The sequence below is a fragment of the Parasteatoda tepidariorum genome, chromosome 5 (genome assembly GCF_043381705.1).
Source record: "Parasteatoda tepidariorum isolate YZ-2023 chromosome 5, CAS_Ptep_4.0, whole genome shotgun sequence".
Classification (NCBI taxonomy): Eukaryota; Metazoa; Arthropoda; class Arachnida; order Araneae; family Theridiidae; genus Parasteatoda; species Parasteatoda tepidariorum.
Genome location: NC_092208.1, coordinates 78,484,449 through 78,510,791, shown reverse-complemented (window position 1 = coordinate 78,510,791; position 26,343 = coordinate 78,484,449). Strand labels below are relative to the sequence as shown.

At 30.9% G+C, this 26,343-nt stretch overlaps 2 protein-coding genes across 2 annotated transcripts in view; both read left to right on the top strand.

Moving 5' to 3' along the window:
- Positions 1-9,151: 9,151 nt before the first annotated feature.
- Positions 9,152-9,811, top strand: LOC122270342 (uncharacterized). The gene has a single exon (XM_043047331.2). The coding sequence runs from the start codon at positions 9,152-9,154 to the stop codon at positions 9,809-9,811; it is 660 nt and encodes a 219-aa protein (XP_042903265.1).
- A 5,418-nt stretch (positions 9,812-15,229) lies between these two features.
- The window catches only part of LOC107439099 (carboxypeptidase N subunit 2), a 13,249-nt gene continuing 2,135 nt past the window's right edge, over positions 15,230-26,343 (top strand). The window contains exons 1-2 of the mRNA XM_016051577.4: positions 15,230-15,934; positions 22,023-22,171. Coding sequence (XP_015907063.2) covers positions 15,285-15,934; positions 22,023-22,171 — 799 coding nt within the window. The 5' untranslated portion in view covers positions 15,230-15,284. The remainder of the gene's footprint in view (positions 15,935-22,022; positions 22,172-26,343) is intronic.

The following is a 26,343-nucleotide window of genomic DNA, read 5'->3' as shown; positions in this document are numbered from 1 at the left end:
TGTAAAGNCAGCATCTGTTGATGCGTTAGCGGAGTAGCACAGTATTGAGTGAAAGTGTTAACTCACATAAAGAAACTTGAAGATTTAAACATTTCTTTATTTCATACAGTACCATCTCGATACAGCGTACAACTGAAGATATTTAAACATAAATATATCTTAACAAAAATGTTGGTACGTCACCGGAAACAACAACACAGTGACGTGACATAGTGAAGAGACAAGACAGGAAGTCGACAAGAACACATGCTTACAACAATGCATGCTTTATATACAGATTCCATAATCATATGCACGGATGACGTCACTTACGTTATCTGAAAAGAAAATGTCTGTTGCCACCACACGACCGAAACTTAATTCTGTTAACTTAATGTATTCAGAGGAGTAACAAACCACTCCAACAATGCTCACTGCGTGCTCTTGCGCGCCGAAGCCTAACAATTAAAACGTATTAGCGTTTTATATAATGTAGATTAGCCATATGATGCTCACTACGTGCTCTTGCGCGCCGAAGCCTATCAATTAAAAATGAAAACTGTTGCCTACGCGAGAAAGGAAATATCATCGGTTTTATTGATACATACGTATTAGTGTTTTATATAATAAGATAGATATTTTTAGTTGAATAATTTCAACTGTTTTATGCCAAAAAAAAAAACAGCTATTATTGCGAAACAATCATCGGGGTTGGTGAGGGTCAGCGGACAAGCGCTTAGCCCCCTTGTCCAAATATAAAAACAGAATATAAGAATAGCATTGTTAATAAATTTAAATTATTTATGATTTATGTGATTTGTTGGAAGTGTTGATTTTCATTAATTTACTTTTTCAGATTTTATTTTCATTAAATGTTTGAAACATCTGTTTTTAAAATTGAAAAAAAAAATATAAAAGAAATAAAAAATTTATTTTTGGATTGAATAATGAGTTTTTGTAGTTTCTTGAAGTTTCTCTAATAAAATGTTTAAAAAGCTAAAAAAAACATCTTGAATTTACAAAGCGTAATTTTGCAAACTAATTTGTTGTAAACTAGCTGAATAGTTGCTTTCGTACAAGGTAAGAAAAGAAAGTCAATGATCAATAATAAATTAATAAAAAAGTAAAAAATTATCTACATTGCGCAATCATGCAAAAAACCGAAATCCCTATATCTAAGTTACCAATATCTAAGTTAGTTAATATATAATTCCAACTTCTCATAATTATTATCTTTTCTCATCATTGCAGTTTACTTTAAGTTATTAGATTAACCTGTATACCACTTTAGAATTTGAACTCATGAAAATAAAGATTAACTATATTTAGTATTATTCGGTACATATTTTAATTCATTTTTGATAACGGCCAGGATTTGGCAGTCATGATTTTCCACAATCTCGCAAGTTTCCCCACAAATTTGCATTTTACCGAATAACTACATTTTTTTTGTTTTAATTACCAATCAATTTCAATCTATTTTTTGTTGTTGAAATTTTACAGTATTTATTGATTTACTGAAACATGTTCTAAAAATAATTTTAAAAAATAGACACGTTATTTTAAACAGTTAACTAACTACTAATTCCGTATTGCCTATACACATTCTTTTTGCCTGAGCTTGTCTGAAGAAGGTTGAATTTGATTGTAAGCCAAATCAAAATTCCTTATTATCCCACCAAAAATCTTTGATGGTTTATGTTGGCTTCAGGGTGTCTCATGATGGTCAAACATCATTTGATGGTCACCACCATCCAACATTTTCCATTATGTGTTCATGGTTTTTGATATTCCAACGGACTTTCATCATTCCATGATGGGAAATGCTACTTTAATACTATCATCAAGAGAAGTTTGACTCTCATGGATCAACAATCCATGACGATCCGTGATGGTTCATGATGGTTCCAACTATATATTTTCATGATGGTTAAATAGGAATTCTTGTTGGTTCTCAGGAATATACCATAAAAACAATTTGAGTTTTTTTATGTTGGACCATTATAAATCAGTCCGAATTCCTACATTGAGGTAATGGTTACTTATGTTGGTTACTATCAAAAAATATAATTGCTCTTGATGGAATTATTGATGATTACTATCAATATTACGCTGGTCCATCAATGGAAAACCATCAAAAATTTTGACTTGGGACCGTTATTATATAAGCTTGCTCACTGCCGAAATTTAAGCTTACGGAACATCTCAACTTTAGTGATTCAGAGAGTGCTACCAACCTCACAAAAAATAAACTAATCCTTTACATTGCAAAACGTATTGAAATTTGACATTAAGAAACGTGGTTTAGTTGCCTTGCCAACAAAAGAACAAGAGAAATTATGTTTTGGAATTTAACTTAATTGATATTTTAATGTTATGAAGAAAAGCGCTCTTTTTACTTTAAGCTTAGAATGTCTTCTTGTGGAGAAATATCTGCAATTTCTTTTCTACGTACGATATGCTAGACCCTATTAAGATTGAGCATCATTTTAAAAGCTTTGAAAAGAAGCAGCTTTGTATTTCAGCAGCTTTAAGTGTACAGTCCGCAAAAAAAAAAACGAATCACCCTGAATAACTTTCGTTCTAATGATCGGATTTTCACGAACTAAGTGTCAATCTTAATGGTTCCTGGGGGTGACCTCAANGAAAAGCGTTCCTTTCACTTTAAGCTTAGAATGTCTTCTTGTGGAGAAATATCTGCAATTTCTTTATTACGTACGATATGCTAGACCCTATTAAGATTAAGCATCATTTTAGAAGCTTTGAAAAGAAGCAGCTTTGTATTTCAGCAGCTTTAAGTGTACATTTGAAATTACTCAATACAATGAAAAATTATTTTTAACTAAAATAAAATTTGTTTAACTCTATTACTTTGAATGTTTTTATTTAGTTTATTTGTATAATGATGGAGTAGCGATGCATAAGTGATTAATAAGAACATCCGTAACGTATGAAAATATTAATAGTTTAGGTTTTTAAGTCTTTTAAGACTTTTTGAAACTAAATTAAAACTCACTAATAATTTTTAAACGTATTAAATCATATTTTATATTTTAAAAGAAACATCTCATTTTATAAATCTGCTTTCTTTAGAAATAACTAGAACTGCTGACAAAGCGTAGCAAACAGTTTGAATACTGTTTACCTACCATTTACATGTTACAGAAGCAACATTGTTTTTGTGATAGTTCATTCGGACGCACGGTGGTTGAGTGGTGGTGCTTCCCAGGACCTATGCCACAGGTCCTGGGCTCGATCCTTGGGCCGAGCAAGGTTGACTCAGCCTTTCATCCCTTCAGTGGATCGATAAATGAGTGCCTAGCATGCTTGGGAACTAAACACTGGGGGTTCAGCGCTCGGCTGACCACCTGACCGAAACATCTGCTCCTGCACCCCAGAGCCCATTGTCAAGAAAATTGAGAAGGGCACAGTACTCCTCTGCCCTCTAGGAGCTGTCATGCCACTGAGTTTAGTTTAGTTTTTAGATAGTTCATTCGGATAAAATAATACAGCATTATATCAAACAAATAAGAGACTAATCTAGTTCATCCGTTCCCCGATATAATGAAGCAAAATAAATAATTGTTTCGAAACATGCAATTGATTTCTAATGAAACTCGTTTTTGATCAAACAGAGCTGAGAGCTAGCAAACGCAACTAATGTTACCTTATAAATAAATAAACAAAAATAGTCACACAGTTTAGTTTTTAACAATACCAGTGCTCAACCTGTCCAAATTTATTTTTCTTTAATTTTTAGTTTTAATTAAAAGTTTTGAGCGACTTTTAAAATCGGGATCTAAAAATCTGCCTATGCTGCATAAATTGCTCGATGTTGCCACTAATGGCTCCGGAGTTATAGAAGTTACCCACGCTTCCACAAACCCTTTCTTAAACTTTTAAAGATAAATAAACTTTGGATTTGTATTCAAATATTTGCGCTTTTGTGATAAAAACAATTCTTTCACTAATAGTACTTTGAAACGAACTTTTTAAAAATCATTTTAAAGTAATCGGATAAAAAAAAATCAATATTTATACCCGATAAGGATTCAAGTAATTGGAATCAAACCATCTGTTTCATGCAAAAGTTCTTACACAGATAAAAACATTAGAGATATTTTTTCTTGTTACACTCCAATTGATCTCGTACCCTTCAAAATTACGAATCAGATATGTTTGTTTTATACATTTTCATTGCAGCTCTATATTTTTTTGCGGAATGTTTCCAAGTGGAAAAGGTTTCGCCTTCCTGTACAACATTAACGTCTTATGAAACATCAATACGATGCACCGACATGAACAACTCTGATATTTTAAGACAATTATTTACCAGCGAAGTAAATCGCATTGAACAATCCATTACCTATGCCGTAGAAATAATAGATTCTAACTTTTTATACATTCCCCACGATTTTTTCAAGAAATACAATGTCCGGAGATTGTCATTAGTTCACGTGTCTTTAATTTCTCTCAGCGACACGGACACAGCTTTCGAAGGGCTGGAGAAAAGTTTGAATTTCTTGCATATGCAGGATGGAATCCTGTTCAGGGACTTGGAATGGTACCAACTACGGAATTTATCGGAACTGAAAGATCTTTCATTAATCAATATTGGATTAGAGTATATTGACAATGATATCAGTTTCATTTCGAACTTGAATTTAACGGAAATATCACTGCTGAAAAACAAAATTTCGTTTATAAGCGATCGAGCATTTGCGCCATTTGTCAATCTTCAGGCGTTATCTTTAGGGCACAACATGATATCTGAGCTAAAAAGAAGCATGCTGCCAAATCCAGGAAAACATTTGAAAAAATTTGACTTAAGGTAAGTTTAGCCTAAAATAAATCCTTCTTTCGAAAAACATCGTTAATTTTCTAATGCATTTTTTCAGATGTTTTGCTTTAATTAGAATTGAGAAATTATTAGAATTGGGAAAAACCTATTAAGTGAAATTTTGAAAAGTTTAATTTTTCAGGTTTGAGAAAGATTATGGTCAGTTGTAAAAAGAGGACATTAATTCATTTTTCTAATTTTGCGTATTCTAATTATTTTTCTAGTGTATGAAAGGTAATAGTCGGTTGAAAGAATAGAGCATGGATTTCTTTCTCTTCCTATTCTGATTATTCTAATTATTCAAGTTTAAAAGGATATTATGGTTGGTTGGAAGAACCGGAAATTAAATAATTTTTCCAATTATGTGCATTATATATATTCAAATTTAAGAAAGGTAATAGTCGGTTGAAAGAACAAATCATCGATTTCTTTCTCTTCCTATTCTGACTATTCTAATTATTCAAGTTTAAAAGGATATTATGGTTGGTTGGAAGATCCGGAAATTAATTAATTTTTCCAATTACGTGCATTATATATATTCAGATTTAAGAAAGGTTATGATCGGTTGAAAGATCAAAGCATTGATTTCTTTTTCTTCCTATTCTGATTATTCTAATTATTCAAATTTAAGAGGATGTTATGGTTAGTGGGAAGAACAGAAAATTAACTAATTTTTCCAATTATGTGCATTCCATATTTTCAGATTTAAGGAAGGTTATGATCGGTTAGAAGAACAGAACATTAATTCTTTTTTCTTCGTATTTTGATACTTTAGAAAAATCACTTGACATATTCATTCTATAAGACCTGAAGTTAAAGAGTAGGTCAGCTTTATAATGGCATCTGGTGTTAAAACTTGCTTTTAAATTTAAAATAAATTACAAAAATTCTAGAATAAGAATCTATAAACTATAAATTGTTTTGGTATGTCATATTTGATTAACATTCAAAATTATGAATTATGAAATATTTTTATAGCATACTAATTGCAAAATATTTTGCAATAAAAAAACAAGTATTCTTTTAACATCTTTGAACTATATTTTAATAAAATAAGGTGCATCATGGCACTTTTTGGGTGATATATTATTTTTTTTGTAACATTTTGCTACTGTCACATCGGGCCTGGATAGGCTGGGTGGCAAGGCGCTAGACCTTGCCTCCCGAATCCAGTCTGCCGAAGACTTCCCGTGTATTGAATGGTAACTGGTGCACGTTAAATCTGTCTGGTTCCGAAGTCCTCCATGCTCCCATAGCAAATTATACCTCTGGGGGTACTGAATTGGGGATTGATAGCTTTCTGATTTAGGCCAAAATTACAATCTGTGGATGAATGGATATATGAATAGGACCGCCCTATAGACAGGTGTGACATATGGGTCTGGCAGAAGCCAAATTCTTGGTCATAGATAGCGCCACTGGAAAACAAGAACAATCGCACCCCTTGCCTTAATGGCTGATGACAACAACAACTGGCGCAGCAGCTTAAATATTTAGGATTGAAACCGGTGTAAGACAAGGCTGTGTTCTGTCTGGTCTGTTGTTTATTATTGCTATAGACTGGAGTATGAAGAAGCCCACCAAGAATAAAATCACAGGAATTCGGTGGAATTTTACACATCTTTTAGAGGACCTCAATTATGCAGAAAATATTGTTCTGTTGTCATCCAGATTCGAAGATATGGAACGGAAAACAGAACTTATGACAGAAACTGCAGAAATCGTAAGATTAAAGATAAATACTGAAAAAGCAAATGAAATTAAACAGTAATATTGTAACTAAGCACAACGGGCAAAACAGTGATATCGAAGATACTGATGCTTTTAGTTTTCTTGGTTCAATAGTGTCTATCACAGAAGGAACTGACGAAGATGTTTCACTCTCATCCAGACTGATTAAAGAGACTGAGACTTTCGAACATTAATTAGAATCTGCAGCTCTTCAGCGCTAACAACCAAATTGAAACTACTCATCTTCATTTCAACAGTTAAAGCCGTCCTACTTTATGAGTACGAATATTGGAAACTTTCTAAATCACTCTCCGAACTCCTTTCAAACTTTAGTTCTACGCAGGAATTTGTAATTTTTCTGCCTTACGTAATTTTAAATAAGCAACTATACCGAGGAGCCAAAGCAAGACCTATTACTGTGGAAATCAAACATCGAAGATGGGGGTGGAATGGGACATATTTAGAAAGCTAGTTAAGGAAAAAAAAACAGATTCAGAACGATGAAAGGCTTAATGGCTTCCTATATTCTGAAAATTGACTCCTTGAATATCAACTGCTTTTTCTTACCATTCTATCTAATAAGAGGAATTGTTATAATTAAAGGCAATTATTATAATAAAGAAAATTATTATTACTAAGTAAAATTATTATAATTAAGTAAATTATAATAATTAAGGGGAATTATTATTAAAGTGAATTATTATTATTAAAGGGAATTATTATATTTTCCCATTAGTTTCACTAATGAAGGAAAAACTAAACAAAACTATAAAATTTAAAAAAATTTAGAAAAATGTTAAATTTTATTTCGTAAGATCGATATGAGTAATCTCTTTTAAAATTTGTATTTCGTTTAAGTATTAAATTATGTTATTATGTTTCAAATTATGTTTCAAATATTAAATTAGGTGAAAATTCGTAAAAGAAAAATATATATTTCAGTCATTATGAAATAAAGTAATAAAATAGTTCATAATTATTAAGAAGCATTTTTTTGCATGACTGTTTGTATTGAAAACAAAAATCTGTTGGCACTAATTAAATAGTATAATCCAGATCTACCTTATGAACCAGTAAAATTGACACATTATTCGTGAAAATCTGATCATTAAAACAAAAGTTTTCCAGTATGGATACCTTTTTTTGAAATACTACGAATAAAAAAATATTTCTATTAATTATCCATGTTTGTTGAATTGAGCAAAAAATTATAATAGTGCGTAAAAAAATATTTTGTTTTAATTTTGCAATACTTTAATTCTATGGAGAATAATCCAAATAATACTACGGAAATTTTAGAATTTTGAAAAATGCATTTATGGTAAATAATATCAAAATTTCAAATTGACTTTTTCTACTTGTTTCCGTTTTTTACTGTATTGGACCCTAAAGACTAATCTATATTGAAAAAACTCGGTCACATGCATCGTATATCCTTGCATGTACCTCTTACTAAATTTTGTAATTATAATCTAACTAGAATGTAGTTTAAGGGTTAAAATAGAATCTAACTTACACGAGGATTCCCCGCAATTCTTATGATTTTTTTTAAAAATAGAGCAGTTATTTTTGGTAATCCGGCTCTTAAGAGATCTAAGTCGGAGTTTAAACAAGCATTTAGGGGAATTTCGGGAAGCCTCGCCCACTTAAGGAGTATTGCTTATATTTCTGTATAATATTGAGTAATAATCAATATTTTTGTATTTTTCTATTGTTTTATCATCCAATTAAATAATTCAAAAAGAATAAACCAAAAAAAGAATAGTTTAACTTAAAAAAATAGAAATTTAAAACATTTGACTACTGCATTCAACATAGTTTCAAAACTATTGTTTACCATGTTACCAGATGCATAAATACTTGAAACTTTGAAAATAATTTTTTTTTAATATAACAATTAATGTCTGATGGCCCATTGACTTGAAAAAATATTCTATACATATGAAATTGACAGTGGGCGTGGGTACCCGACTCTCCCCTACTTATTTGTCTTTACGATTCTAATAATAACTATTTCTGCATTTTGATGATTCGTTGAATTATAGTGCTTAAATAAATCACCCAAACCGATTTATCTTTGCCAATTTTGTTCGAAATTCATTCCAAAACTAACTCTCAAAAGCCTCGAAAGTGAGAAAAAAAATTGAAAATTTAACTTTTTTTATTTTCAAAAATAACAGCACAATTGATAATAAGAATTTAGTTCTTTTTTCTTACTCGGTAAGTTAGACAAAGGTTGTAAAATGTCTTACTGGTAGGGTCCTTTGCAAAATAATTATTTCTTTACCGAAAATCTTATTTCTTTATTGAAAAAAACAACTAAATGTCATAAAAATGTTGTAAGTCAAATATCAAGTAGCAAATAACAAAGTATATCTAAAAAAAACACCTTCTGTTGTGACTTTTTTGAAGCAGCTTATATCTTAAGCTGTCAATAAGAAAATGATTTTCCTTCGCTCATTCAAATGAAACTAATAGACTATTTGAATGATTGAGAGCCTAATATTAAGCCATCTGCTCAATAGATCAATCATTTCTTATAATCAAATATAAATAACCATTTTCATCACACGATTCAAAAACTTTCACCAAGAAGCGATTATGTTTGTTCCCTACTTCGTCATCTTAACATTATATTCCTTTTTGAAATGTTCGAAAACGGAACAAATTCTTCCTAGGTGCAAAACTCTAGGATATTTTACTCCAACCGTTCAATGTTCTAACCTCGAAAACCCCAATTCTCTTAGAGAAACTTTGAATCATTACATGAACCGCACGGGATCTTCTACAGTTCGTAATGTCCAAATAACGAATTCTAACTTTCTCAACATTCCTCACGATCTGTTCCGAGGATTTAGATTTGAGCAATTTATTTTGGATGACACATCACTAATGTCCCTCAGTGATTCAGATACCGCATTTGAGGGATTGGAAGATAGTTTGCGTTATTTGTTATTATATAACTGTTCTGTTCTTAATGGAATTGATTGGTACCAGCTCCGGAATTTGCAAGCGTTGGAAGAATTCGCAACAAGCAATATCGGATTACAATATATCGATGATGAGATAAACCTTATTGCTGGTTTGAATTTGACAACTTTGGCGCTTATGAAGGACGAAATTTCGCATATTAGTGATAATGCATTTGCGCCATTTCTTCAACTCCAAAATTTGATTTTAAGCAACAATCAAATTTCGGATCTGAAAAGGTATATGTTTCCAAATCCTGGAAACAAGCTGAAAGAAATTGATTTAAGGTAAGGATGTAATATATAATTATCAATCTTTTTTAAAGTAAAAAAGATTTTTTTAAAAGTTAAATAGCGTTGTTTGTCAATATGTAACTGCTCTATTCTTAATGGAATGAAGAATAGATTTTTATCAACTTCGGATTCTTCCTTTCGGTACCAGTTGGGATTTTGAGTGTGTTGCGAAACTTTACAACAAACAATAGCGGATTCAAGTATTTTGATGTTGATATAAACCTCACTGCTATAAACCCCATTCTTATATATTGAATTCGACAAATTTGACAATACTGAAACATGAAACTTCACATATTAATAAAAATGCGTTGGTACAATTTTTACAACTGCAGAATTTGATTTTGATGTAAGGGATAATTATGGACGTAATATTAATATTTTGAGTAAGTGGATAATATTATTTTGATATAATGGGTAATTATTCATTTTTTTATTTTAGCCCGTGAATTTTTTTAAAAATCAGTTTGCGTTATTTGTTAATATCTAACTGCTCTACTCGTAGTGTAAATTAAGACATTCTGCTTCGAATTCTTCCTTTTAATACCAGCTCCGGATTTTGAGTGTGCAGCAAGATTTTGCTACAAGCAATATCGGATTACAATATGTTGATATTGATATAAACCTTATTGCTATATATTGAAATTGACAACTTTGACGAAGCTGAAACACAAACGTTCCCACATTGATAAAAACGCGTCGGTACCATTTCTTCAACTCTAGAATTTGATTTTGATGTGATGGATAATTATGGATGTAATATGTATAATTATGGACGTAATAGATAACTTGATGTAATGGATAACATGATTTTTATGTGATTGACAATTATTAATCTTTTTATACTAACTGGTGAAAAAGATTTTGTCGAACTCAGTTTGCGTTATTTGTTAAGATATAATGGAAATAAGAATAAATTCTTATCAACTTCGCATTCTTCTTTCTGGTACCGGATTCGGATTTTACATAGGTAGCTAGATTTTGCAACAAGCAATACCAGATTACAATGTGTTGATGCTGAAATTAACCTTATTGCTATATTGAATTTGATGACTTTGACGCTGATGAAGAAAAAAGCTTCGCATATTCATAAAAAAATTCGTTGGTGCAATTTCTTTAATAGCGGAATTTGATTTTGAGCCAGAATCTACTTTCGGATCTGTAAAGAAGTATTTTTTTAAACTCTTTGATTGGCTGAAAAATACTGATTTACGGTAAGGATGTAATAAATTGTTATTATTCATTAAATGATATTCTGTGTTACGAATTTGTGAAGAGAAATGCTCATAAATTCAAAATCGATAGAACTCAAAATTTATTTCCTATATTGAAATGTTAGAGACAAGGTTCACTCTAACAAATATGTTTGGTTTAAATGATCAAATGTAAATTTCATTTAGTGAAGAATTAAAGCGCGAAATCCATATTGAATCAGTTACATCTGTTTGAAATAAACTGCGCAATGAAAATAGTGAGAGAAAATGAATCTCAAGTAATAAAGGAAAGCTTCGTAATTTTATAAATAATTTTCAATTTTTTTTTAAATCTTTAGTTTTGAAAGAAATTTAGGATGGTTTTGGGTAAATTCAAACCATTGGTTGCATATATAGATGAAGTTTAATTATCATCAAATCCAGTAAGGAATTTATGGGGTACCGGAATCTTTTTTTTTCTTATCTACAATCATATAAACTTGCTATTTATAAAATCAACTTTTTATTACTCAATTTTTAAAAAAATCATATTCGTAAGAGTCTAGTTGTCTCGTGTGGAAGTGAATACTGATCAATTAAAAAATATCTGAAAAAGATAAGCTGCTGGATTTTGGAAGAAAAATACTCCGAAAGATCTTTGATGCAGTTAAGCAAAATGATGTCATTAAAATACAATATAATGGGATACCTGCAAGTGACGTATTGCAGGTATCTCAATCCTAATTGGTTGTAGAAACGCGGGATTTGTTTGCATTATAAACTGTTCCTTCCATTCTATTTCGAATAAGTCAAGCTCATCAAGTATCAACTCTCTGAAATGACTAATTCGCTATTCTTTCACGAAGATTCTTTCACTAATATTCTTACATTCCTTTCTTAACACAAATACAGACACGAAGCCAAGTTGATACTAATTGTGCACCGAATTTTACAGGCACACAAAACAAAAATATGTCACGGTTACAATAAAATTCATAAGCAAATATTAAATCTAAGTTAAGTAGCAGATGTAAACAAGAAAAAATCATATTTTAACAAATGTGATGTGCGATGCGGAGCTGTATTTAATTAACTTCTAGCTGATTAACATTCTAACTTATGTGAAGAAACTTAGTTCGACTTTAACAAGCCATCAGCTGGAGCTGAAATCATAGGTCACGTGTCCATGTATCTGTGATCATCTTCTTCTCTAGTTGTTAGTACCCAATTATAAAATTTATAATCAATTTAAAGAACCAGATATTGTTTATAAAGGATATCAGTATTAGATGGCTAGGACGCATTTTTGGATATAGTGACTCAATCCCAAGTAAATTAGTGACTTTTTGAAAAATAGAGGTCACACGAAAAAGAGAAAGGCTCCCAGCAGGTGGGTTGGTTTTGTTGAGAGAGATCTGAGAGATCTGCGAGTCAACCGATGACAATCTTTTACGCCTGACTGAGTCAGATGAAGAAGACTCATGTAAACAGTCTAGGCCCGCGGCAGGCTGTAATGTCGAAGAAGAAGATTATTTATTTATTTATTCACTTTCTGTTTGTTTATTTACTGACAATGCAGATTTTTATGTGCTTCATTTCAAAAATATTTCGTTTAAAAAACAAGCACATTCTTAGTGATATACTTGTACTAATTCTTTCAAGAATTTTTATTTTATCAATTTTATTTAACTTTTTGCACGTTTATTACAGTTCTGTACTTAAAAATGCATTTAGTTTACTTCAACATTAATAATGGTGACAACTACACACCAAAATGCTTTCACAGTGCAATTTATTCACTGGTCCTTACTGACCCAAGAAAAAAAAACTTAATCTAACATTCCTGAATATTTCTTACAAACACACAACTGTTATGAAAATAGCGAATTTTTTTGCCTAAACGCTTTATTTTAAATGATGACAAAAACTTCGAAGACTAGCCGTAACACAAAATGAATCTTTACGAATAAATCTTAATTATCAGATAATTTCTAAAGGGCAACTTAATATTTCCAAATATGCTAGTTAATTAAGTGGGGAGTATAATTTAAGTTTTAAAAACAGAACAAAAACATTATTTCAAAAAACAATTTTGATTGAATTTTGAAGAAAAAAAAACAATTATGAATCTTAAAGTGAAAATTGCAATGTGAAAAATTTGCATGTGAGAAAAATTACAATGGGAAAGATTTTCCCACAATTGCTCTAGTTAGTGCAGAGCTGTTAAAAGTTTGAGTTCGTTAATGTATATTTTAATTTTAGCACATTTGTTGAATCTCAAGAATGAATAAAACGAGTTTAAAAAAAATTCGCTTATTTATAATGGCTTATACAACATAATTTTCTTAATCATTAGTTTTTTTCTCCATTATTTGCTTTAACCTCTTTATTACCTTCGCTTCTTAGCTTCCAAGAACACGCTATAAGAAAACTTGTAGTGAAAATTTATATTATGTTCACTGAAACATTCGTAGATATTTAAGCTTTCTGCAGATCCCATAGTAGATGCAGAGCATGTAAGTTATTTGCGTAAAATTCCACATAGACAATCCCGAAAATTGATTTTTGAATAATGACGCTAAATCCGCTTGCTCGAAAATGTAACAAATTGTAAATATTAATCTCAAAATAATTTTCTTCTTTTGACTTAGTGTTTCTGTGATCGGTATGAATCTTTCAAATTTGTATTTACTTAATATTTAAAAATAATAAAAAGTCAAAAACATGCAGGTCCACGTATAGGCACCTCTAAGAGCCTTATGTAAGGCGAAATTTTTGACATCGTAGTATTAAAGTGANAAACATTAATTAATCTCAAAATAATTTTCTTCTTTTGACTTAGTGCTTCTGTGATCGGTATGAATCTTTCAAATTTGTATTTACTTAATATTTAAAAATAATAAAAAGTCAAAAACATGCAGGTCCACGTATAGGCACCTCTAAGAGCCTTATGTAAGGCGAAATTTTTGACATCGTAGTATTAAAGTGAAATCTCATAGTATTAAGAGTATTTTAGCTCTTAGTTATTCAGTAATATTTTTAGGTGTATTTTAACTGTTTTATATATAGGTACATACATACATTTAATATTTTTAACGTTTTGTGTTCTTCATAAGTTGGAAATTTTACCCCCAAGGAATAAATATTTTATTATAGTTAATGTTATATTCTTTTCAATTATTATTTATTTTGCGTGGTTTGCATAACTAAAACAGTTTAGAATCTGAGATTTAATGCAGTAATTTATTGGTAAACATAGGCATTGCATCTAGTATTACATCTCATTCTTAAAAAACTTCATATTTTTCTAAAATGTAATTTTTTAAATTAATCTATCCATCATTGCATTTAAATAGGCCAAAATATAACATTATGCGTGTTTCTTCCTACTTTAGGTACAATTTAACAATTGAATTATTTTTATTATTTAACTTAGTTATTTCTGTTACTTAACCTCTAAAATTATAAGCCCCCTGGGAGTATGGTTCATATTTTGCTTACCTTCTTATAACTTATGGCTGCAAAATAGAAATTCGGAACTATGAAATAATTTTTTGTTATATTCATTTATACTTCAGTAGTGAAGAGGTTAAGAAAGATCTTAATATTTATATTTATTTGAGACATAATATTTGACGTTGCCCCTTGAAATGTTAGCATCGTCCAGTAGTACGTGAAAAATCGTGTGATAAGACGATTTTTCACGTTTTCTTAGCGTTTTTTTCTTAATTAGCTAACTCTTCTTGATACAAAATTTAGTTATTCATATTATTTTGGGTATTATTTGACGCCGAGGTTGAAAATGTAATTCTTCTACATTTTAAAATATTTAGTGAAATAAATTTTTTTTTAATTTACTCTTTCAGTGCTAAAGCAAAATAATTTTTAAATTTTCTGTAATACTTATTCGCTGTCTGAAATTCATTGATATACTTTTATTATTAACTGTTACGGAAGATATAAATATTGTCTGTATAAACATTTTAAGATTTTTACCCGCTCTCAAATTTCTCAAAATAAAATTGATACTGATATTAAACATAAGAGCTAAGCAAAAATTCCAGTTTGATCTTCCAGACACATTTCTGTAGACGAAACAAATAAAGAAAAGATAATACGTCAAGAGATCAAACTATTAAACAATCGATAAAGAAAGGGAAAAAAGCCATCTGTTAGTGACATCTATCAAAATTTTATTTTTGATAACACTTTTAAATAGAACCCTTCTTCTGTAAAAACCTCTTTGCATAGATAATCATTCAGAAATACACTTTGAAAATGGTTCTTTTTTATATTTTGCTACTGACTATTGGATGGACAGCTGGTTGTCCTGATGAGGAAGTACCACCTTGCAAATGCACGCTGATCGGTTTCCATAGTTCCACCATTGATTGCACTAATGTCGACAACGTCGACACTTTCAGAACATCCATCTACAATATTCGAACATCAATTACTCCAATCCGCGCGTTGCACATATTAAATTCGAACATTTTATATTTGCCTAGTGGTCTTTTTGATGGACTTGCCTTCGAGAGGTTGGTGATTGATAACTCGACGATAATGTCTCTGAGTGATTCTGACACGGCTCTGGTTGGACTCGAGAAAAGCTTGAAAACTCTGATTATTCAGGAGTGTACAGTGCTCAATGGACTGGATTGGTATCAATTGAGGAATCTGGAGGCTCTGAGGGAATTGACGACGTTAAAGACTGGAATGATGGCCATTGATGACGAAGTGAAAGGGATTGCTGGGTTGAACCTGACGAAACTGATGTTGACCCAAGACCAAATTTCGTACATCAGTGAGAATGCATTTTCTACGTTTCATTATCTTGAAACGCTGTCACTTAAATACAATTTGATTAGTAATATGACGAGGAGTATGTTTCCAAATCCAGCCAATAAATTAGTTCAAATTATATTGAGGTAAGTAGTTTAGACTGGGTGTTCTTTCCCATAATAACTGCTCTCGATGTACACGGTGTTTTGTATTCACCTCTCTTAATGTATATTTTATTTTTTTGGTCTGCACTAATGTACACAGCGCAAAGAAAACTGACCACCCTGAATAACTTTTGATCAAATGATCGAAATCTCACGTTCTAGGACTCATTGTTAATGGTTCTAAGGGGTGACTTCAAAGATGCCAATTAATTAGTGCAGACAATATTTTAAGTTAGTTCCAGACAAACTCAGACACAAAAACATACTTTCTCTAAAGAAACATAACATTGAGCAATTTTTGGACTCCTCAACGTTAATTTGATTTTTCGCTATATCTCGAGAATTTTTTAATTGAATTGAAAAAATTTTTGCGCAAAATAATATAATTCGTTTGTTCAAAAATAATTTTGTGCGAAAAACAAACTTCTGTAAATATTTATAACATAATAATTATAAAAAAAATTTGAATTGTGAGGTATAAAAGTTTTTTTTAAAAAGTTTGTAATTTTACATGGCAAAATACAAATTTGAGCGAAATTGGTCGAATAATTCTTGCGAAATCAAATTTTAAAAGAGACGTATAGTTATTTGATTTCTCAGGAACTACTCAACCGATTTCGGTTGAATTTTATACTTTGTCATTTAAAATAACGTACTCTAAAATGATGCAAAAAATTGCATGCCTTACANTATTTATATTAAACCCTTTAGGTGTTAGTCCCAGCTGTTCTCAAATTTTAATCTAGTGTCTTTCATTAAACCAGAAACTATTTTTTACTTGTAATTAAGTAACAAAAAAAATATGTAGTCATTAGGGGGAAAATTCGGTACAATTTTTCGTACAGCCATCAGAAAGTTTAAACTTTTGTAGACTATTAATGCAAATTTTAACATTCTAAATTATTCATCTTGAATTTTTTATAGTTGAAGTGTGTGTGTATGTTGAAATATATATATTATATTATATACAATAACAAAGACAAAAAATAATAGAAAGAAAAACAAGAAAATTACGAACATTAATAAATATTACTTATTTCTCATAAGCTGCAAGTATATACTCATAAAATAATAAAATAAATTGAAAACGTAAAGAAAACATGGAAAGAAGGAAATGAAAAGAGGAAAAGAAATAAAAATTATTAAAAGAAAGTATTATATATATATATATATATATATATCCTCTTACCTCACCAGTGTGATTCGAAACATTTCGATGCAGATTTTGTTCTCATCTCACTGATATCATTGATTTTTAAATAGAAAAATACTATTAATAGTAATAATTACGATTCTTTAATTGCAAACTTATTAAATTTTAGTCAAGTATTCAAAAATAAAATATTAAGAGTAGTCATTATGGAGTACTTTGAATTTTAGAATTCTTGAAGAAAATTGTACACATAATGGGCCTCAAATTAGTTATTAAATTAAAAAGAAACTTATTCATGATATCAATAACAGAAAACGTTGGATTAAAATTATTTAAAAGACCATTCAATAGTTAGTGTAAAATTTTTATGTTTTTGACATTCTTATCAACTAAAATGCAAGTACGAAAAATTTTGTCCGGTTTTTAAGTGTTTATGATTATTATTTCTCCAGCTATAACTAAAATGTTTTAAAGAAGCTAATTTTAATTAGTTCTCCAATTTGAGTAGTGACTTCTCGGTTACCAGCCACAGTTTGGAAAAATTTAAAAGGTAATGACACCTGTTGCAATATAGATCAATACAAATTTTAAAAGTTTTAATTTAAAGTTAATTTAAAAATTTCAGTTAGTCTATTTAAACATTTAGTTATATATCCTTGATTTACAAATATATTTGACAAATAAGCACCAATTAAAATCCTTTACTTCCTACGTTTTTTCAAACATTTACTTAATATTTTTACTGATGAAATATTACGTTAGTCCCGATGCTACCAATTTCAACAAATTAGTAAGATCATATCCTGATGGGGGACAAAATAATGCGTACAATTCTATACTAACTCCATGTAAGCAATATTTCTTTTGGAAGCAAATGTTTTGAAAGAATTTGCATGGCATAACTGCTGGCATAGATTGGAAAATCATGTAGAAGAATATATATAGAAATTGTATCCTCATTGTATTTTGTTTGTTTTGTTGTTGTAATTGTATCCCATTGAAATTGTATCGAGTAAAATGAGTGTCGGAGGGTTAAACAACTTTTTTTTTAATATCTCTATAATTCAAAGAGCATTCTTACGTATGTATTACAATCCTAAAGAATGATATTAAAATTGCTGGTAATACAGCTAGAAAGAAGTTGCTAATTTTTGCATGGGTAAAAATGACGCCATTTCTAAGAGCTTCAAATATGATCTTTCGAATTGTGCCAAGAATTTTTCGGCGTGAAATTTTCCAAAACATTTGTTGATCAGAGAAAGATTGTTTAAATAGAGTTAGTATAGAATTGTTCGTATTATTTTGTGACCCACCTATATATCATTAGTGTTGTATAACTTAGGGGTTCCCAAATGGTGTTCCGTGGAAGAGTTAAAGGGGCTCCTTGAGTTAATACTTTTTATAACCAGTGATAAATTTTGAAACCTGAAACGCGATGACTCAGGGGATAGAGGGTACGCCTTCCAATTAGGTGGACCTGATTCAATCCCTGCTATGGCTGGTCGATACGAATTCCGATTCCGGCTTGCACCGACTACAGTGCTGACGTGAAATATCCCCAGTGGTAGACGTATCATGGGTTAGTCCCCTTGCCGTTTGGCTAACCGTGGGAAGTTCTCGTGGTCTTCCTCTCCATGTAACGCTGGTTAGTTCCCTCAAAAAGTGTTCCACGAAGGCGAATTTCTCTCAATACTTGATCCAGGAGTTCCCTTGTCTTAAGGATTGGGTTCAAAATTACTAGGCTATGGAGATGAACATTAGTAGTCGTAAGCACACAATTTGGGTCGGCTGTTCAACGGTTATTAAATAAAAACAAAGTTTTGAAACCTCTGAATATGTTTAGATCCACAATAATAATTTTATCTTCTCGTTGCCTTTATGAAATTACTTCAAGCAAAATGCTAATAAAATGTAAATGCCATTCGTGAAAAGTAAATATAATATTTCTAATTACAATATGTTGAAAAAATTATGAAAAGAACAAACATTTATTAAATATTGCATTAGCATTTAATATCGATTTTTTCGAATCAAAATAATAAAAAAAGAACTAAATTCTTTAGTAAAGAAAAATGTTTCCTTAATAGCCATTTTTAACGTTTATAGCAGTTCCTTTAAGTTTTCATTTCGAAATAAACCATAATTTGGCTTATTTTATTCACTTTTTCACACCATTTCACATATTTCATTCACACCAATAACAAATTCATAACTAGACTAGATATAGCACAAGGACTTCAAATTTAACGGTCGGACATGAAACCTATTTTAAATTTATTAATCATAAAGTGATGCTTTTTCCTTTAATTAAATACTTTGAAAATAATATATTTTGGTTATAACGCTCACAGTTTCCTCAATAAGCTTTCTTTATAAAATTAGGATTCCGCCAAAAGAAATTTGATTATTTAGGGTTCCATGGTCGAAAAAAATTGAGAACAACTGATATAAACTGATAAAGAATTCCCAATATTTGTTTTGATTTTGTACAGATTCATCTTTCACACTTTAAGAGCCGTGGTTCGGGGAATAGAGCGTTCACCTTCCAATGACGTGAACTAGATTCGAATCCCAGCGATGGCTGGTTGGTAGGAATTCTGCATCCGGCTCGCAGCGACCACAGTCCTGGCGTAAAATATCCTCCGTCGTAGACGGATCATAGGCTAGAGTCCCCCTGCCGTCAGGTTAATTAGGGGAGGTTTTTGTGGTTTTCTTATAAATGCAACAAGTTATGCTGGATAAAGCCATCAAATACGGGTTAGTTCCATCAAAAGGTCTAGTTAGTTCCATTAAAAGTATCCCAATACTTGATCCAGGAGTTCCCTTGTCTTCCGGAATGGGTTCAAAATTACAAGGCTACGGAGTTCATAGAGTAAAATATAATATGCTCAGGAATGGGACAAATTATTTTTTTTATTTATTTGTATTTCAGTAAATAAACAATGTGGAAGGATCCTTAAACCAATTTTAAGATGAAGTTCAAAGGTGGTTTCCTAATGTTATAGAAAGTTTTTAGTTTCATTTTAATACTTAACTTTGTATGTGGTATTCTGGTTTGAATAAAACAATATCCACAACAATTTACGAAATAACAAGAAATCATCGTTATTGAATTTCAATCACCAAAATGAGTGTCATTTCTGATTCTGATTTGAGCAGTGATCAGTATTTGGAAAATATAACATGAAACGATTTCACGAGAAATAGCTCGACAATGATTCGCAATAGCCGAATCGAGTCTCTTTTTTTTAATTTCAGTACTGGTAGTCTAATTTGGAGGGAATTGCACGAAATATATTGCATATAAAATAGAGAATTCATAAGAAATTCCCTAAAATGATTACCAATCGCCGAAATATGTTTTTTAACTTATAAGTGTGGGGGAAGTTGCTATCGACAATGTCAACCCTCATCTATGAAAAGGTTCTCCATCATAGAATCGAATTAACATGTCTCATATACTAGTGAGTTGGAATTGTATTTTTGTAGTGGTAGATATACATTACATGCGTTTAGCATTGAAAATAAGTTTAAAATGTTTCAATTGCGAAATTTAATACTTTTCAAAAAATGAAGCTCTTTATATTAATAAAAAAGCTCGAAAAATAGTTGAACTGTACAATAAGAGTAAATTTTAGCAATTGTTTACTTCCAATAAATAAAACATATTATAAATCAGGATATTTGTAATTCAATCCATAATCATGAAAAGAATACAATCTTTCAGATTTTGGAATAAAAAAAATATCTTGTAATACTTGTTGAATGAAAGGCACTTTTTGAAAGACAGAAATGCACTCGGAAATGGATGTCAAAGAAATGTGCGAGTGTCAAATGACGTATTTGACAGATGAAATAGTCTCTTTGCAGATGTTCTAGAATATTTTATACTTCTAAAACGAAAAAAAATATTTTTTTGACTGATCATTATTAATTATTAAAGAAATAGATGATGCTGAATGTAACTACAAATTTTATATTCTATATCATACACATTGTAAGTTTGAAGTCTTGCTCACTTTCAAAAAGTCCCCCGTGGCTCCAGATTCTAAATTTTCTAACTGTCACTAAGACCCTGCTTTTCTTTTCGTAAAACTGTTAGTTAGTTATCATAGTTTTTCGTCAGGCATCTCTGTCAGATTTTTCTGATTTGAATTTGGCGCAGCATGGCCTTGTATGGCTCTTGTAATAGTAAATGATGCATACAATTAAATCCTGGAAAATAAAGGAAATCTTAAGACATCTTAGTTTTTAAGATTTACACGCATTTTTACGGTTACGTATTCCTTATCGAGAAGACATTCCGGACCATTTCTTTTTATGAACATCTAAAGAAATTTCTTATTTTTCCACTTTACGATCTAACTATAACTTCTTGGTCCAGGACAGTTTTTACATGAACTTTGCAACTGGTGATCAAGTTGCCTAATTGTGTATATTACTAAAAAAGTATGCAGGATGATTAGCATTTAGAATTTTAAATGCACATTTTGAAAATCCTGAACTAAAATTTGTTTTCGATTTGGAATTTATTTGAACATTACAGTTTTACATCAGTTTCGTAACTGGTGATCAAATTATTTAATTCTGTATATTACTAAAAAATATACAGGATGCAGGATGATTAACATTTAGAACCTTAAATGTATGTTTTAAAAATGCTTAACTGAAACTTGTTTTTTATTTGCTATTTTTAAAAAGAAATTAAACTGACGTTTTTGTACCAATAAAGGAATACTAAGCCTATGTTAGAAGACCTAAATATTTCTCACTTAGACTGAAAAAACTTTTGGTAAATGTGTGATTACATGGACAATATTATATCGACATAAAATTTTGAATTTCTAGGGAAAAAATGTATACACCCTATCGTGTATTTGCTCTAATATAACACTCCCCATCTGATTTTACTTTTAGCCACAACAAAATTTCATCCCTACCATCCGATTTTTTCACAAACATGCCAAGTCTGATATCTGTAATTTTGGCTGGAAATGAATTTTTAACACTTGACCAGGCTCTGTTTGCTCCCATATGGAAGAACTTAAACAAGATTGATGTAGTCGGTATGTTCATATACTTTTTCAATTTTTAACTAAACCAATTCTGTTTGAAATGTAATGCTTGAGGCAAAATAATGGTAAGTCAGATTTTTCAAAGATCATATTTTTACATCAATATATTACATGATAATGTTACCAGAGAGTTACTTTAACACGTTGACTGCCCCACGCACTTATAGTGAAATCTCCTTCAGGTCACTAGTGTCGTTGCACGAAGCGTATTCTGCTACGTACTTCCCAAGGCTAAAGAGAGAATAGAAGGGTTGGTTCACTCCTTTGAAGAAATTGTCACCGCTCCAAACCTCCGATTTTCGCCTGTGGCGTCACGGCGGCGCAAAGCTTGAACTTTTACTTCTAGAACGGAGCATTCTGTCTAACTAGTTCCAACTTAAACTCTTGTTGATTGAAAATGAACTACCTAATCTTTCGTCAAAAGTATGCATAGAAATAAAGAATTCGGAAGTAGGTTGTTATTTAACTGCGGAACTGTTAGAAAAAGCGCTTAAAACAGACTCAACAAAAAATATAGTTTCCGAAAATAATGATATTCTAGATAACATTGAAGTTATAATGCATGATTTAAATAACTCCATTCTTATGTCTTAGGATATTGACCTTAACTTAGAAACAAAATTATCAACTCACAAGAAAATGAAGGACTGAATTATCTTTCTGGTTACATTGCATTTTGCCTTGAAATATTGACCAAATATTGATTCAAAATTAGAAATAACATGTTCTCAGTACATCCAACCAATACGGGAGTAATACGGAATGGATAAATTTTTCTAAGGTAGGATTAATTGTTCCGTCAGCAGCATGGATGGAAACGCGTCATCAAAGAACTTATAAATGAATTAGAGGAACGATATCCCGCAGTGAATAAACAACAATACGTTTATTTTGTCGTATAAGAACTTTCATCAGAATTCGCCATCTAAGTAGAAACCACTCCGTTGCATCAAAAAGAAAGGCAGGTGAAATATAAAAAAACTAGGAGGCTTCGCCCCCTGCTCGCTGGCGCTCGCCAACCACCGGAACTGCTTTCGCAGTTCATTTCGGATTGCTTCGCAATCCGATGATCGCTTTGCTCGCTCATTGGATACGTTCTTATTGTCTAGCTTTTGTATACTTTTTTAAACACTGGAGTTCCGAAAACTTTTCACTGTAGAAAATTCTAAACCTGTGCATTTCAATATTAATTTGAAATTGCAAACAGTTCACATATTTTTCTTAATCACACTATTCTAAATTTCAGTTGTTGAGAAAAGTAACTGTTGTAAGTTTTGTTTTAAAGTCTTTCCCACCAGAGGACTCAAACCATGTGTTGTAAAACAGTATGAAATAGTACTGAACGCCGGATGTAAAGCATTGGCTTCGATGAAGATAATTTGTGAGAATTTTTTTGATAATTCGGTGAGAATTCACCCGATTAGACATATGATGCTCACTACGTGCTCTTGCGCGCCGAAGCCTATCAATTAAAAATGAAAACTGTTGCCAACGCGAGAAAAGAAATATCATCGGTTTTATTGATACATACGTATTAGCGTTTTATATAATATAGATGGATAAAGTCAAAGAAATTAAAAACTTAATTGAAAAGTATAAATTATTAATAGTTAAATTCTCCTAATTTCCTAGCGTAGTTTTTAATGTAGTGATTCTAAATAGTTATGATTTTTAAAAATTATATTCTCTTAAGTTTAAATATCTATAAACAATTGTAAAATTCCTTATGTAATTATAACCCTAAATTATTATTTTGCTTTAGTAATTAGCGCTTAAGATTGTTGTTTCTTAATGATTAAGTATAAACAAATTACCATTAATAGCATATTTTAAAATCAGGATTCTAAATTTAACCCAACTTTACAAATTATTGTTATCAAACAATAAGTAGCTGGAAAAGTGTCGATATATGATTTAATTTCTTTTAATAATAAAAATTAAAACTGGAAATTTTAAAATAAAGTATTTATAGCGTCATTCACGACAATTAGTGAAATATTTTTATTAGTTTAAAATGGTATTTATTTTAATATTATGGCCAAGAAAATGCTTTGAGAGGAAATAATGCATGAATTGTGTTAAGTTTGAAAGCTAATATCAGTATAAAGTCGAACTTACTGTGCAATTTTTTTTTCTTTTAGAAAAAACTATGTGATTGCACGTAAAGAAATCGTGCTTTATTTATGTATCAAAACAAAAATGTTCCTTTACGTGAATGTTTTTGTAGAAAAGTGCATATTGTTAGTAACGACATATTTTAGAAAGATTCTAAAAATGATGTTAAGTTACCTTCTGAGAAAAAATAAACTTAAGTATTATTTTTTGACGTAGCTTTTTATTTTTGTAAAAAAAAACTTCATACTGAAAAGAAAGTTTGAGGCATGTAATCGTTTTAAAATATGGCAATATTTTAAAATATGCCTTACAAATTATACGATGTATTCATCACTCGCTGATCCTAACAGCCAAAAAAAAAATGAAATCTTCAAGACAACAAAGAATCAAGATACAAAATGTCAAAATTTTATATTTTAACTAGCTGGCCAGGCAAACGTTGTTTTGCTATTTGAAGTACTTCTAGAGTATGAAAATATATCTTATTTATTGTAAGTGTGTGCGTATGTGGTATATGAGTGGAAGAGGCATGGAGCTCTGTGAACAATGGCGGAATGTGAAAATAACAACACACCAAATAATATTTTTTTAAATTTATGTTAACTTTCTTTAATAAATTATATATACAACGAATTCTGAAAATATTAGTCAACAATATTAAGCTCTTAGTGCAATGGAGTGAAAAATATTTTTTGACATTCCATCTTTAATATCCGCAAATAAACTGGATGGTTTGCCCACTCGAGAGCATGCCACGTATAATTGTCTGAGAGAAACACATGGTGTGCTCAAATCTAAGACACAAACAGACATTGTTTGGCCTTGTCATTGCAAATGCCAATCCAATGGGGAACTGGATGAGTTTAAATTGAATTGGCACATCTGTGGGTATAATAGAGATTTGTGGAAGTAATAAACTTTCACCCCGGAATTTGTCATTTAAAATAATGACTTCGATACCGTTGTTCATTAATTTTTTAACGACTAATCGCGTGCCGTTTCACAGCCGTTGTAGGTTCAAATTACGAAGCAAAATAACCGGAGATCTAACTTTAAGTACTAAATTATGCGGTGGTATGCCTGGTAAATCCATTGAGTTTAAAAACTCTGTTGGAAAATTTGCAGCATCAATGGGATCGCAAACTGCATCAACGGATTTATATGTCACCAAGTTACCTGGCAATAAGTGTTGTATCTTCAGATTCAATTCGTTGACGTCCACATTTTTTGTTTGAGCCCATGTGAAATAGTGTGGTACTTCTGAGTAGAGTAATGTCCATGCAAATGCACCAAAAGCATCCGCACGATTACGCAATTAAAAAAATTCGGTGAGTAGTTTTTGGTGGATTTATAGCTCGGTCAATCGCTGTCTTGTTCGTTAAATATACGCTCTGACCGTTTTCAAGATGGACGGCTAAATAAATAACGGTTGGATCCCGTTCATGAATTGGGACATCAAGGATACGCCAAACAGCTTCATTGGAGCTGATGCACCAGACAATTTGGTACAGCGTTATTTCATCGTTGTTATTCACTGGAAGAGCAGTCACATTGGTATTTCCAAATCGAAATACTGCCATATCACTGCCTTTATTCACATACTTGCAAATATATCTGATACTCTTCTTTTAAGGGCGAGCATAAGTATTAGAATTTAATATGACTTGTTGTAACGTGCGCGAATATTCGCGATCGCAATGAACTATAGGGGGCATTGTTGTATGAGACTAATACCTGCGATTTCTATATGAACAGTCATTCAGTTACTCTAGAGACGTCGTTAATGTAGCACGTAGCATTGCAACGTTTCTTCTTTATTGTGGCTAATTTAAAAAAGAAAAATGCTTGATATTCTTTCTTATGCAAACGAAAACAAAATGGTATCTCTTTTTATTAGAGAAGGAATATCCAAAACACATCGGAAAAATATTTGTACATTAACAGAAAAAAATATGTATATTCTTATAACAGTTAAAACCTAATGCCCGAGAAATAGTACTACTAAATTTAATGATATAACATGAAAGGCCCATTTAAACTTTACATTC